The sequence below is a fragment of the Salmo trutta genome, chromosome 15 (assembly GCF_901001165.1).
Source record: "Salmo trutta chromosome 15, fSalTru1.1, whole genome shotgun sequence".
Classification (NCBI taxonomy): domain Eukaryota; kingdom Metazoa; phylum Chordata; class Actinopteri; order Salmoniformes; family Salmonidae; genus Salmo; species Salmo trutta.
This window is the reverse complement of record NC_042971.1, coordinates 26746263-26761062: the sequence shown is the minus strand read 5'-3', so window position 1 is coordinate 26761062 and position 14800 is coordinate 26746263. Positions and strand designations below refer to the sequence as shown.

General features: G+C 43.8%; 1 protein-coding gene across 5 annotated transcripts in view; it reads left to right on the top strand.

Annotated features, from left to right (window-relative positions):
• The window catches only part of cadm1a (cell adhesion molecule 1a), a 413170-nt gene that overhangs the window by 332397 nt on the left and 65973 nt on the right, over positions 1-14800 (top strand). For all 5 annotated transcript variants that reach the window (XM_029690810.1, XM_029690813.1, XM_029690812.1 and 2 more), the window contains 2 exons: positions 8568-8720; positions 10488-10625. In XM_029690810.1, the coding sequence (XP_029546670.1) occupies positions 8568-8720; positions 10488-10625 (291 nt within the window). The remainder of the gene's footprint in view (positions 1-8567; positions 8721-10487; positions 10626-14800) is intronic.

Sequence of the window (14800 nt, the reverse complement as noted above, 5' to 3'; positions counted from 1 at the left end):
AACAGTTCTGTCAGGAACATGAACTAAACAGAAAGTAACCACCCACAAAACCCAAAAGAAAACAGGCTGCCTAAGTATGGCTCCCAATCAGAGACAACGATATACAGCTGTCCCTGATTGAGAACCATACCCGGCCAAACCAAAGAAATACAAAACATAGAAAAAAGGACATAGAATGCCCACCCTAGTCACACCCTGGCCTAACCAAAATAGAGAATAAAACCCGCTCTATGGCCAGGGCGTGACACACAGTCAACTTAGTCTATGTACACTTCTGACCCACTGGAATTGTGATACAGTGAAATAATCTGTCTGTAAACAATTGTTGGAAAAATTACTTGTCATCCACAAAATAGATGTCCTAACTGACTTGCCAAAACTATAGTTTGTTAACAAGAAGTTTGTGGAGTGGTTGAAAAATGAGTTTTAATGACTCCAACCTAAGTGTATGTAAATCTCCGACTTCAACTGTACCTGTCTGAGCCGTTGAATTGCGACTCCACTTTGTCTCTGTACTAATGTTTTGCTGTTTGATTGCATTACGGAGGGCATAACTGCACCGTTTGTATTCGACCATATTCCCAGTCACCTTGCCATGGTTAAATGCGGTGGTTCGGGCTTTCAGTTTTGCGCGAATGCTGCCATCTAGCCACGGTTTTTGGTTTGGGTAGGTTTTAATTGTCAGTGGGAACAACATCCCCTATACACTTCCTGATGAACTCAGTCACCTTGTCAATGTTATTCTCAGAGTCAACCCGGAACATATCTCGGTCCGGTTGATCAATAAAAATCTTGAAGCATGGATTCCGATTGATCAGACCAGTGTTGAATTGACCTTAGCACGGGTACTTCCTGTTTGAGTTTCTGCCTATAGGAAAGGAGGAGCAGATTAGAGTTGTGATCAGATTTGACGAACGGAGGTCGGGGAAAAGACCTTGTAGCCAACCCAGAATGACGTGTACCCGTGGTCGAGAGTTTTTGAAGCACGTGTACTAGAACTTCAGTAGCGTTTTCCTCAAATTTGCTACAGATGTTATTATACTGAACAGAAATATAAACGGAACATGTAAAGTATTGGTCCCATGTTTCATGACCTGAAATAAAAGATCCCAGAAATGTTCTATATGCACAAAAAGCTTATTTCAATCAAATTTTGTGCACGTTATCTGGCAACAGCACCACCAGAGCTGTTGCCACATAATTGAATGTTCATTTCTCTACCTTAAGCCGCCTCCAACGTTGTTTTAGAGAATTTGTCAGTACGTCCAACCAGCCTCACAACCGCAGACCATGTGTAACCACACCAGCCCAGGGTCTCCACATCTGGCTTCTTCACATGTGGGATCGTCTGAGACCAGCCACGCGGACAATCTGTCAAGAACTGTCTCAGGGATGTTCATCTACGTGCTCATTGTGTCCTCACCAGGGTCTTGATCTGACTTCAGTGGGAAAATGCTCACCTTTGATGGCCACTGGCACGTTGGATGGCCACTGGCACGCTTCATGGAAGAATCCCGGCTTCAACTGTACCGGGCAGATGGCAGACAGCATGCACGGCGTCGTGTGGGAGTGAGCGGTTTTCTGATGTAAACGTTGTGAACAGAGTGCCCCATTGTGACGGTTGAGTTGGGAAGTGGAATGCACAGAGATACCATGACGAGATTCTGAGGCCCATTGTCGTGCCATTCATCTGCCGCAATCACCTCATGTTTCTGCATGATAACGCACTTCCCCATGTCGCAAAGATCTGTTCACAATTCCTGGAAGCCGAAAATGTCCCAATTCTTCCATGGCCTGCATACTCACTCAACATACTCACCTTGAGCATGTTTGGGATGCTCTGGATTGACGTGCACTACAGCGCGTTCCAGTTCCCGCCAATATCCAGCAACTTCGCACAGCCATTGAAGATGAGTGGGACAACATTCAACATGCCACAATCAACAGCCTGTTCAACTATGTGAAGGATATGTGTTGCGCTGAATGAGGCAAATGGTGGTCACACCAGATACTGACTGGTTTTCTGATCCATGCCCTTAACTTTTTTTTAAGGTAACTGTGACCAACAGATGTATATCTGTGTTCCCAGTCATGTGAAATCCATAGATTAGGGCCTAAGGAATTGATTTCAATTGACTGATTTCCTTATATTAAGTGTAACTCAGTCAAATATTTGAAATGTTTGCATGTTGTGTTTTCTTTTTTTTGTACAGTGTAGTACTCTCCACTCGCACACACATTCATTTGAAGAGGTTGGATATACACCCACACACACAAATACACTGTATAGCCCTAATGTACGCACACTTTTGCAACAAGTTCCCAAGTTCTCCTTCTGTCTACTTCAGAGACTTCAGGCATGAGTGTACACACACTCACACACACACACACAGAGAAGCAGCCACGTCCTCGGAAGGTCTCCCATCTATCTCTGACGCATCCAACGCTGTGTCCCTCCCTCCCTTCGCACCAACACAAACTCTTCCTCACACACCTACACAGCCACTCAGCCATGTCCTCAAGATCCCAATCGCATGCATAAATCGCGCCTCGTGTTTTTCTGTTTCGCTGGGGCACCAAATACCAAGCCCACAGCTGGCTGTCAAGGGCATCTCATCTTTTGACGGGGCGCCTTGATCTCTTGTGATCTTTTCCCAAGAACACTCTGGCATTTCACTGCAGCTGCACTGTTTAATTATAGCTTGGCTCTGCTACCAGCCTCCCCTGGAATATCATATTGGGCCCCTCCAACTAAATCCATATTGGGGGAAAAAAGGAGAGAGAGAAAGAGAGGAGAGAGCTTTGACATTGACATCCTGTGACCCCACTTCAAGGGAGCGGTCATAGCCCTGTGTGGTGAGGGGGCCTCACCTGCTCCCAGGCTTAGCCCTCTGCACACACACACACACACACACACACACACACACACACACACAATGATATACTGTAGGCACACTTAGCAAGTTAAGAGACACACACACACGCTTTTGGACTGGCATTCACAGTGAAGAGGCAGACACTTGATACCTGTGCAGTGGGTGGACAGACATACCTTTGAAGGCCAGGGACCGCGGGTGTGTGCGGAGTCCCCTGGGCCCCGGATTGTACCTGTCTGAAAGCAGCCTCTGCATTACGAATGGACACCTTTACCTTACCTTGACCACTACAGCTCCTAATCTCTTAATGAAGACCTCACCTTCATCTCCTCTGGTTTTTCAAGGCACTGACTCGGCCATTAAGGGGACGGCAGCAGCCAAGCCAAAAGTTCACCCTTTCTGATCTTTCCGCCCCTCGCTTTATCATTTAAAGGTGTCTCTCTCCAGCGCCGTTCAAAGGTGAGAAAACCGCATGGAATCAGCGAAAGGGCCATGGGAGAAGAGGAAGGTTGGGCGCCAAGACGCTTGAAGTGTGTGTGCGCGAGTGTATCGTGTCTGCATATGTGCGTGTATGTGTGTGGTGGGGGTCTGTCAGAGGAGCCAAATTACCCTCCCCCACCTACCTTCACCCTCTCTCGCTCCTTAATAAAACTTTAATGGGCTCCTCTCAAAAAGTAGCCGGGCCCACTAATCAGAATTGATTGCCGCCACTTAGGAAGAACCCAGAAGCTCGTCTCCAAGAAGCTGGAGCCAGCCCTCCTCGATGAAACCAGGGAGAAACGACGCAAATTATATACAATGAGAGAGGGAGAAAAGAAAGAAAGATAGAAGAAATGAATAACCCATTGCAGCCATCAAAGTTGAGTTTATCTCATCTTTATATATATTTTTTGCTCTGCTATGAATTGGAGTTTATTTTCCCCCCTTTTGTGTTTACAGTCAGCTTCATTTCAATGCAGAGATTGGCAGGACTCAATGGATTTGGCTGGGTGTGTTTGTGCAGCCTTTTGAGCCCCATCATCCGTTTCCTTGACGGTGCCGAACAGACCTTTGGCTATTTGTGATAACACGAAAATAAGCAATGTATATTCAACACCACTTTAGGCGACTGTCCACCCCTCGCGAATGGAAATGAGTGGCATTTAAAAAAAATGGCATTGTCCGCGTTGATCTGACCCAGGCAAATGAATTTGAAATCTTGGACAGAAAGTCCTCTGTTTTATTATTTCATACTATTTCATACCTAAGTAGGATCACTTTATTCATGAGATGGCTTGGGGCCTTCTGATACGAGGTAAATAACAAAAGAGCCGAATTGAGGGATGCAATACCCTCCAAAACCAATTATGTTTTTTGAATACTCTTGCAATGTGAACAGTGAATCAGTTTTATTTTGAATAAAGCTGTTTATTCATTTTCATAGAGAGGCGGTTTGTTTGGTTGTAGAGAGGCTGCATGAAGAACATTGACTTTGGTTTTCACAATCTAATTCAAGACCACCATAGAAATTAAACATATACATTCCCTAAAATAAAATGTATACAGTACAAACGTTCCTCCAAGACTCTGCCTTGTCTGGGTGTTACATAAAATAAATGTGCTAGTTTTGAAACTCCTATAGCTACTGTATTCAAGTTTGAATCAGCAGGAATAGTCTACTGCTGTGTTTTGAGACTTGCTTGGCGACACCCCCCCATCTCCACTTAATCCAAAGACTTTGTTTTCATTATTGTTACCAAAATCCTCCCGGCAGGCATGCTTCCATGCTAATTACGATTGTCAGAATTGCTCTGTCTCTCCTCAGCCCGAACTCATGATGAGGGAGAAAGGGGTGGAAAAGAGAAGAAATGGAGAGTGGTCATCCTCCATCTTGTAGCACGTCTGAACCCAAAGAAGAAGGAGATCGGGAGAAATACCTCAGAAATACCTCGCCAGGCATGCTTTGACATTACTGGAATTCATTTGTTTGCGAAGCGTCCTGCTTGCCTTTTCTTTACCGCCCATATCTATTATTCCGTCTGAAATGTACTGCGGTTTCCAACCCTGCTGTGTGACTGGGCTATTTCCCATTGTTTCCTTGTCCTTGTTCTTCTTTGTCTGTTTTTCTCCCTGTTCCTTGCCACTGAATCATATTCCCACATATTGTTTTGATCAAGTGTTTGTTGCCTCACCAGTCTCTCTACACTTGTTTTTACTGTGTTGTCATTGCCTTTTCTTGCCCACTTCTGTCTGCCCCTCTGTTTGTACCTTCCAAGAAGTACATTATCTGAGAAACCCTCTGCCAAACTAAAGGAAATGAAAGAACGAATCAACATCGAAATACTTTCTTTTTCAATTAGTTTTCTTTAGTGGAATTGCTTTCCACTTCTAGTGCCTTTGTTTTCCTTGAACATACCCCATTGGACAGCACTGCTGCGGCAGGAGCTAGTGGGGACACGCTGCGTGTCCATTCCCGGGCTCCCCCGTGGTGAGCTAGATGTCGCGGGCGGGCGCCGTTGTTGCGAGTTAAAGGGGACATGGCGGGCCACTGAACCCTCACAACATGGCGACGCTTGTGTCCAGGAACAACACCACTGCGCTAGTGAAAGGCTATGTTCCCTGTTGAACACAGAGCTTTTGTGTTGTCAAGCCCTAACACTGTTGTACCGTCCAAAAATGTATCAGTATTCAGTTTCTCACCACCTCCAATTCTCTCTGTTTTTTGGCCAAAGCCACATCTGTGTTGTTGGTATACACTACCTTTCAAAAGTTTGGGGTCACTTAGAAATGTCCTTGTTTTTTAAAGAAAAGCTCATTTTTTGTCCATTAAAATAACATCAAATTGATCAGAAATACAGTGTAGACATGGTTAATGTTGTAAATGACTATTGTAGCTGGAAACAGATGATTTTGAATGGAATATCTACATAGGCCTACAGAGGCCCATTATCAGCAACCGTCACTCCTGTGTTCCAGTGGCACGTTGTGTTAGCTAATCCAAGTTTATCATTTTAAAAGGCTAATTGATCATTAGAAAACCCTTATGCAATTATGTTAGCACAGCTGAAAACTGTTGTTCTGATTAAAGAAGCAATAAAACTGGCTTTTAGACTAGTTGAGTATCTGGAGCATCAGCATTTGTGGGTTCAGTTCCAGGCTCAAAATATCCAGAAACAAATAACTTTCTTCTGAAACTCGTCACTCTATTCTTGTTCTGAGAAATGATGGCTATTCCACGCAAGAAATTGCCAAGAAACTGAAGATCTGGTACAACACTGTGTACTACTCCCTTCACAGAACAACACAAACTGTCTCTAACCAGAAAAGAAAGAGGAGTGGGAGGCCCTGGTGCACAACTGAGCAAGAGGACAAGTACATTGGAGTGTTTAGTTTGAGAAACAGACACCTCACAGTCCTCAACTGGCAGCTTCATTAAATAGTACCCTCAAAACACCAGTCTCAACGTCAACAGTGAAGAGGCAACTCCGGGACGCTGCCCTCCTAGGCAGAGTTCCTCTGTCCAGTGTATGTGTTCTTTTAACTATTTTAATCTTTTATTTTTATTGGCCAGTCTGAGATATGGCTTTTTCTTTGCAACTCTGCCTAGAAGGCCAGCATCCCGGAGTTGCCTCTTCACTGTTGACATTGAGACTACAATTTAGCATGCAATTGGCATGCTTGCTGTCCACCAGAGCTGTTGCCAGAGAGCTAAATGTTCTCTACCATAAGCCTCCTCCAACGTCGTTGTAGAGAATTTGGCAGTACGTCCAACCTGACACAACCTGACACAACTGCAGACCACGTGTAACCACGCCAGCCCAGGACCTCCACATCTGGATTTTTCACCTACAGGATCCTCTGAGACCAGCCACCCGGACAGCTGATGAAACTGTGGGTTTGCACAACCGAAGAATTTCTGCACAAACTGTCAGAAACCGTCTCAGGGAAGCTCATATGCGTGCTCATTGTCCTCACCAGGGTCTTGACCTGACTGCAGTTAGGCGTCGTAACCGACTTCAGTGGGTAAATGCTCACCTTCGATGGCCACTTGCTTGCTGGAGTAGTGTGCTCTTCACGGATGAATCCCGGTTTATCTATACCGGGCAGATGGCAAACAGCGTGTATGGCGTCGTGTGGGCTAGCGGTTTGCTGATGTCGACGTTGTGAACTGAGTGCCCAATGGTGGCGGTGGGGTTATGTTATGGGCAGGCATAAGCTATGGACAACGAACACAATTGCATTTTATCGTTGGCAATTTGAATGCACAGAGATACCGTGACGAGATCCTGAGGCTCATTGTCGTGCCATTCATCCGCCACCACCACCTCATGTTTCAGCATGATATTGTAAGGCCCCATGTCACAAGAATCTGTACACAATTCCTGAAAGCTGAAAATGTCCCAGTTCTTCCATGGCCTGCATACTCACCAGACATGTCACCCATTGAGCATGTTTGGAATGCTCTGGATCGACGTGTACGACAGCTTGTTCCAGTTCCGGCCAATATTCACCAACTTCGCACAGCCATTGAAGAGGAGTGGGACAACATTCCACATGCCACAGTCAACAGCCTGATCAACTCTATGCAAAAGAGATGTGTTGCACTGCATGAGGCAAATGGTGGTCACACCAGATACTGACTGGTTTTCTGACCTATGCCCCTACCTTTTTTTTTAAGGTATCTGTGACCAACAAATGCATATCTGTATCCCCAGTCATGTGAAAGGCATCAATTACGACCTAATGAATTTATTTAATTTGACTGATGTCCTTATATGAGCTGTAACTCAGTAAAATCTTTTGACTGACAGCCTCTCTTGCTCTCCTCCTCCTTTTTTTCCCTTTTTCCCAAGCTTTTGGAATTAAAGCAAAAGAGCACGGCTAACCAGCTGGAACCAAGAACAATCAGCTTCACCCATCCCCCATCGCCATCACATCCCTGGCTTTCATGTGCCCGCCGCTGCAAACTGTAATGATGCCCGATCATTTTGCTATTTGTTTCCATTTATTTATGTATTTATTCACGCTACCTCTTTTTATGTTGTTGGTTTTGCTCTTTTGAACTGGGCTGCTGTGCGTGAGAATAAACGTGGCTTGGGGAGGGGAAGAAGACACAGAGAGCAATAAATGGCCGCTGTCAATCTGTTGGGGTTGGTGGGGCGAAGGTTTCATCTTAACCAGACGTTGGCATTCTCCATCGCGTGATCCAAGGCAAAACAAACCACTGATGGACTGCTCATTAGTCTGCGAGCTTGTGTGTGTGTGTGTGTGTGTGTGTGTGTGTGTGTGTGTGTGTGTGACATTCAACACACACTGCTGTTCTAATTAGGTGAGGGACCCTGAGCTGGATACGAAGACCTCAAAGTTAGGACTGGCGTTTGTTGTTTGGTTTGGTTAGCATCCCTCTGTGTGAGCTCTCTCCATAGGGGGCAAGCAAGGTTTGCTGGATGTGATGGACTAGAGTCGGAAGTGTGGGAGTGAGCATATTGCGACCACGTGTTTGTAGACTTTACCTCATACTTTAACTCTTGAAACTCCCCCTGGAACTCCACTCAAAGATACACACTTACTGTATACTCTCACCTAGTAGGTCGACAGTCATTTTCATAGTCAGTGCATAACAATGACACTCTTTTGACCTACCCCTGTTCTATCGCTCCTTTTCTCTCTCTCCCTCTTTCTCCCCCTATCTCTCTTTCTTTGACCGTTCAGCCCTGAAAGATGCCCGCTTCCAGCTGGTGAACTTCTCGGACAATGAGCTGCGGGTGTCTCTGTCCAACGTGACCCTGTCTGACGAGGGGAGATACGTGTGCCAGCTGTACACAGACCCTCCACAGGAGGCCTACGCTGACATCACTGTGCTGAGTATGACTACACACACTTTTATTTGTATTTATTTTTATATTTCACCTTTATTTAACCAGGTAGGCCAGTTGAGAACAAGTTCTCATTTACAACTGCGATCTGGCCAAGATAAAGCAAAGCAGTGCGACAAAAACAACAACACAGAGTTACACATGGGATAAACAAAGGTACAGTCAATAACACAATAGAAAAATATATGTACAGTGTGTACAAATGTAGTAAGATTAGGGAGGTAAGGCAATAAATAGGCCATAGAGGCAAAATAATTACAATTTAGCATTAACACTGGAGTGATAGATGTGCAGATGATGATGTGCAAGTAGAGATATTCGGGTGCAAAAGAGCAACAACAAAAAAAGAAACATTATGGGGATGTGCTATTTACAGATGGGCTGTGTACAGGTACAGTGATCGGTAAACTGCTCTGACAGCTGATGCTTAAAGTTAGAGAGGGAGATATAAGTCTCCAGCTTCAGTGGAGACTTATATCAACAATTGATTCCCATTCAAAATACTGTTTTCCCTAAATCTAACCCTTACCCTAACCTTAAGCCTAACCTTAACTCTAAACCTAACTCCTAAACCTAACCACTAACCCCTAATTCTAAACCTAAACCTAATCCCTAAGCCTAAAATAGCCTTTTTACAAGTGAGGACTGGCAAAATGTCTTCACTATTCAGAATTTTAGTTGGTTTTCTATTCTTGTGAAGACTTCTGATACAAGTATAGTAAAACATGTACACGCACGCACACACGCACACACACACACACACACACACACAGCTATCACTGGCACATCAAAGACCGATGGAGTGGGTGATCCCACAGTTGTATCTTAAGGTAACCTTCTCTCACTCACTTTTGCACTCAGAGACAAACTTGAACCATTTCTCTTCACTCTGTTTTTGTGACAGAAGATAAGTGCAGGGTTTCAATAATGATAATAAAGGACAAACAAAAACAGTCATCAAGGTGTCGAGCCAATGTGCAAAGCATGAATTGAATAAAAGTCTCGCTTTTAGGGATGAGGCCATTTCATTGAAAGCAAAATATGTTTTATATGTCACTTTCATGATGTCATGTTTTGTAAGCATACATACAAAACAATCCAAAGCCAACAGAATGGCTTCAATCTAAACCTTGTCAAGCTAGTTGACGAACATTGTCTTCAGCTCACAGCCGTATTTGGCGTCAATGCAGAAACACTTCAAGAGCCACGCCAATCAAAACCCAGCACCCATCCAGTTCTCCACTGTGCATCCTCACAGGGTTTTTGAGGGGAAATTACATTGTGTGCGTATTATACAATGCGACATACAAAACGTGCTTGAAAAAAGAGCACGCACTTAGACATAATGATGGCATTTTGGCAATGAAGTTTGACAGCGGGATGCGGGGAATGATTGTGATCTGAAAGTGTTCACAAGGAGGAAATGGGGAGACTGGTTCTGGCTTGGATCTGTGTGTCTGGGCCAAGGCAGGGGTATTGTCAGCATAGGGGCTTTATAATAAAGTGAGTGATTATTCTTTTTTTTGTGTGGAGCCTTTTGCCAAAAGCTGATAGGTGCCGATTCTGACTTGGATACGCGCTCTTAAATATAACTTAGTTTTGTTTACATCAAAACGACTGTAGTCAATCTGATTTATCTCAAAGTATTTCCAAAAATGGTTAAGACATCTAAGATGGTGGTTTAAACCCCCTGGTTTTTAGGGTGATTTATGTCCCAAGTTTCTTAAACACTGTGTCTATTTGTCCCCCCTGCCAGTCCCTCCAGGCAACCCAATCATCGAGTCCCGGGAGGGGCAGGTAATCGAGGGCAATGAGACAGAGATGACCTGCACCGCCATGGGCAGCAAGCCCGCCGCCACCATCAGATGGATGAAGGGAGACAAAGAGCTCCAAGGTAGGTTACTGCCCGTTAACACTGTCACGCCCAAAACACTTTGTCAACCCTGTCACTCACAAAATACTTTAGTGGTCTTCTACAACTCAGCGGAGTCTCCGACTGAAAGACCAAAGTCTTAAACAAGATGTTTCTTATGAAGACGGATAAGAAGGCGACGGTTAAAGTCATTGTAGTGAATTACTCAGTATGAATTGTAGAATTGTCTGTTGTTGTTCATGCATCATTTTCCATTCCCTACATTGATTAGATTCAAATGAATTGACTCAGTGATTCATGACCATATCTTTATTCAAAGGCCTTCACATAGTTTGTCAATAAAACCAGACAGAGACTCAGTGGTTGATGGCTCATCACCAAGTCAACACCAAAACCCCTCTCCTCATCATCTCCGTAGACGTTTCCTTTAAACCATCTCTTGGCAACTACCTCTACGGTCTCTTTCTAACTTTCCTCTCTCTTGATTTATTTTCTACCTCCTTCCTTCATTCCTTTATAATTAGCCCCACATCAACGACACTTCCGCCTAATTGGGTCACTCCCGTGGCTTTGAATGACTTGCATTAGAGTGATGGGCTGGCTCAGTGGTCGACGAGCCTCTTGGCACAGTGACAGCTTTCAAGCCTCTCTTCAAAGGGAGCTGGGATTAGGGGGGCCCAGGATTGGGCCAATGGAATGACCCCCTGCTGTTCCAGCTCCTACTCAGCATAGTCCAAAGCCCTTCACCCACGTCATAACCACAACCTCATACCAATCACTAATGGTGCAAAGCCCTAATGAGGAGTCAAAGCCTTTCAACTTGGTTTCATCTACTCAATGACCACTTTAACTCAGGAGACGGTAGGCTGACTCTGGTCCTGCAGGACTGTGTGCAGGCTTAAAGGAAAAATCCACTCAAAAACTATATTTTGGTCCACTGTTAGTCCACTGTTAATACAGACCCAAAGTGTTTTGCATGTCAGCAGTCAAGTTTTCAAGATATTTGACTTTCAAGAAGCAAAGTGTCACTTGCCACATCATCATGGTGATGCGTGGACTAATATTATCATTTTTTTAAAGATAGTTTTTTAATGGATTTTTCCTTAGACTTTCTGCCAAGCGCTAACACACCTGATTCACGTAATCAACTAATCATGGTCTTTGATATAGACCAGGTTTAGAGGAATCCGTTTTTTTAGTGCCTAAGTCTGCACCCACTGTGGCACTCCAGGACAGTTGGTGCCCATTCCATGCGTTAACCATTAGCGTAACTACTACAGTCTTGTTGAATAGCGCTGGCTAGGCCTAGCTGTGTGGATGATATCTTTCTTCACTCTCTGTGTTGACAAGAGAAGTTACCTGACAACAAACAGAGGATGACGAAGAGTTCCAACATCTCAACTTTACTGCTAGCCGTGTAAAATGTTTTGTGATGTTGCTAGACAACAGTTTCAGGGCTTTCTATTGCCAACCACCTCTGAACGTAGACTTGCTTCGTCTTGAACGATGTGGAGTGGAGGCCATGTTTTTCCTTGTAATTGCCACATCAACATGATGAATATGGCATGCCGCATTGTTCAAATCACATTTCGAATCACATTTTATTCGTCACATGCTTTGTAAACAACAGCTGTGGACTAATAATGAAATGCTTACTTTACGGGCCTCTTCCCAGCAGAAAGAAAGAAAATAGAGAAATAATCAAAAAGTTAAAAAAAAGTAATAATACAGTGCCTTCAGAATGGATTCATACCCATTTACTTATTCAGCCCAAATTCAAAATGGATTAATCATATTATTTTTTTGTCTCACCCATCTACACACAATACCCCATAATGACAACATGTTTTTAGAAATTTTTGCAACTTTATTGATAATTAAAAACAGAAATATTTAATTTACATACAGTACCAGTCAAAATCTGGACACAAATCAAATCAAACATTATTTGTCACATGCGCCGAATACAACAGGTGTTGACCTTACCGTGAAATGCTTACTTACAAGCCCTTAACCAACAATGCAGTTCAAGAAAGAGTTAAGAAAATATTTACCAAATAAACAAAAGTAAAAAATAATAAAAAGTAACACAATAAAATAACAATAACGAGGCTATATACAGGGGGTACCAATTCAATGTGCGGGGGTACAGGTTAGTTTAGGTAATTTGTTAATGTAGGTAGGGGTAAAGTGACTATATGTAGATAATAAACAGCGAGTTGCAGCAGTGTAAAACCAGGCGGGGGGGGCAGGGGGGTAAATGTAAATAGTCCGGGTGGCCACTTGATTATTGGTTCAGTAGTCTTATGGCTTGGGGGTAGAAGCTGTTAAGGAGCCTTTGGTCCTAGACTTGGTGCTCTGGTACTGCTTGCCGTTCGGTAGCACAGAGAACAGTCTATGACTTGGGTGACTGGAGTCTTTGACAATTTTTTGGGCCTTCCTCTGACACCACCTAGTATATAGGTCCTGGATGGCAGGAAGCTTGACCCCAGTGATGTACTGGGCCATATGCACTACCCTCTGTAGCATTATGGTCAGATGCCGAGCAGTTGCCATACCAGGCAGTGATGCACCTACTCATTCCAGGGTTTTTCTTTATTTTTAGTATTTTCCTAGTAAAGCTAGGAAGGATGCCTGTATCTTTGTAGTAACTCAGTGTATTGATACACCATCCAAAGTGTAATATAACTTCACATTGCTCAAAGGGATATTCAATGTCTGTTTTTTTTTTTTTTTACACATCTAGGTGCCCTTCTTTGGAAAACCTCCCTGGTCTTTGTGGTTGAATCTGTGTTTGAAATTCACATCTCGGCTGAGGGACCTTACAGATAATTGTATGTGTGTGGTACAGACATGAAGTACTTATTCAAAACTCATGTTAAACACTATTATTGAACACAGAGTGAGTCCAGGCAACGTATCATGTGATTTGTTAAGCATATTTTTACTCCTGAACTTATTAAGGCTTGCCATAACAAAGGGGTTGAATACTTATTGACTCAAGACATAATTCCACTTTGACATTATGGGATATTGTGTGTATGCCAGTGACAAAAAATCTTAATTGAATCACAATTCAGGCTGTAACACAACAAAATGTGTAAAAAGTCAAGGGGTGTGAATACTTTCTGAAGGCACTGTAGATACACAATGAGTAACGATAACTCCACTATATACAAGGGGTACAAGTACCGAGTCAATGTGCAGGAGTACGAGGTAATTGAGGTAGATATGTGGGAGTTTTAATAACTTAATGGACAGAATGTGGAGGTTGAGAAGGAGGAGGCTTGAGGCTCTTTATAAAGTCATCTTTCCTGGGTTCCTTGCAAAATCATTTGGAGATGGTCTGAGGGGAGGGACCTTAGACCTCTAATATGGTTGAGAAGGAGGCAAGGAGATTGGAATTGAGGAATCATGGAATGACTAATTGAGATAGAGCCAGGATGTAGGACACAAGAGGGAAGAACGTGTCACCACGGTCCATACCACTCGCCGCCTGCTCCAAATTGCTTTCGGCACCTTGCAGATGTATTTCTAATTAAACATCCTCATGATTTAACCTAATTACCTTAAGGGATAATCGGGCGTGTTTTAAATATCATTTAAAGGTTACATACCTGTCCTGAATGTAAACCAAGATGTCGGCCTCTGAAGCGAAGCCTCAGTTATCCTACTACCGTTATAGCTCTTCTCTTGCCCTCTCTCGGTCTTTCCCGCTCTCTTTCTCCCCTCACCCTTGCCTTCTCTCTATGTCTCCCTTCTCATTTCACCCCTCTCCCTCTTTATTGTCCTCTTTCTTATCCTGCTTGTTTTGTTCTGTGGTTAATATTTCCCCCTCTTTTATATCCTGACTTCCACGGATATCTCCAGCACTTAGGCGTACGAGTGAAATGAAAGTCAAGGAACAATGGGAGTTCCAACAGCACAGGTTTTTGTCTGGACAAGACTAGATGAGAGAGAGAGGTGGGGGGTGGGTGGGGGGTGGACGGAGAAGTGACGGACAAGGGCGAACATGGCCATTAGCCTTAAGTCTTCAAAGAGAACCACCAGGGTGATTTCAATTATCCTGCCACACTGTGCTGGAATGACTGGCAAATTGATAAAAGCATAATTGAACTTGCAGTGCGCAAGTAGTCAAGAAATGTCTGAGGCGTTTCGACGGATCTGAGTTCATTCTCCCCAAATGCAGGCCACCA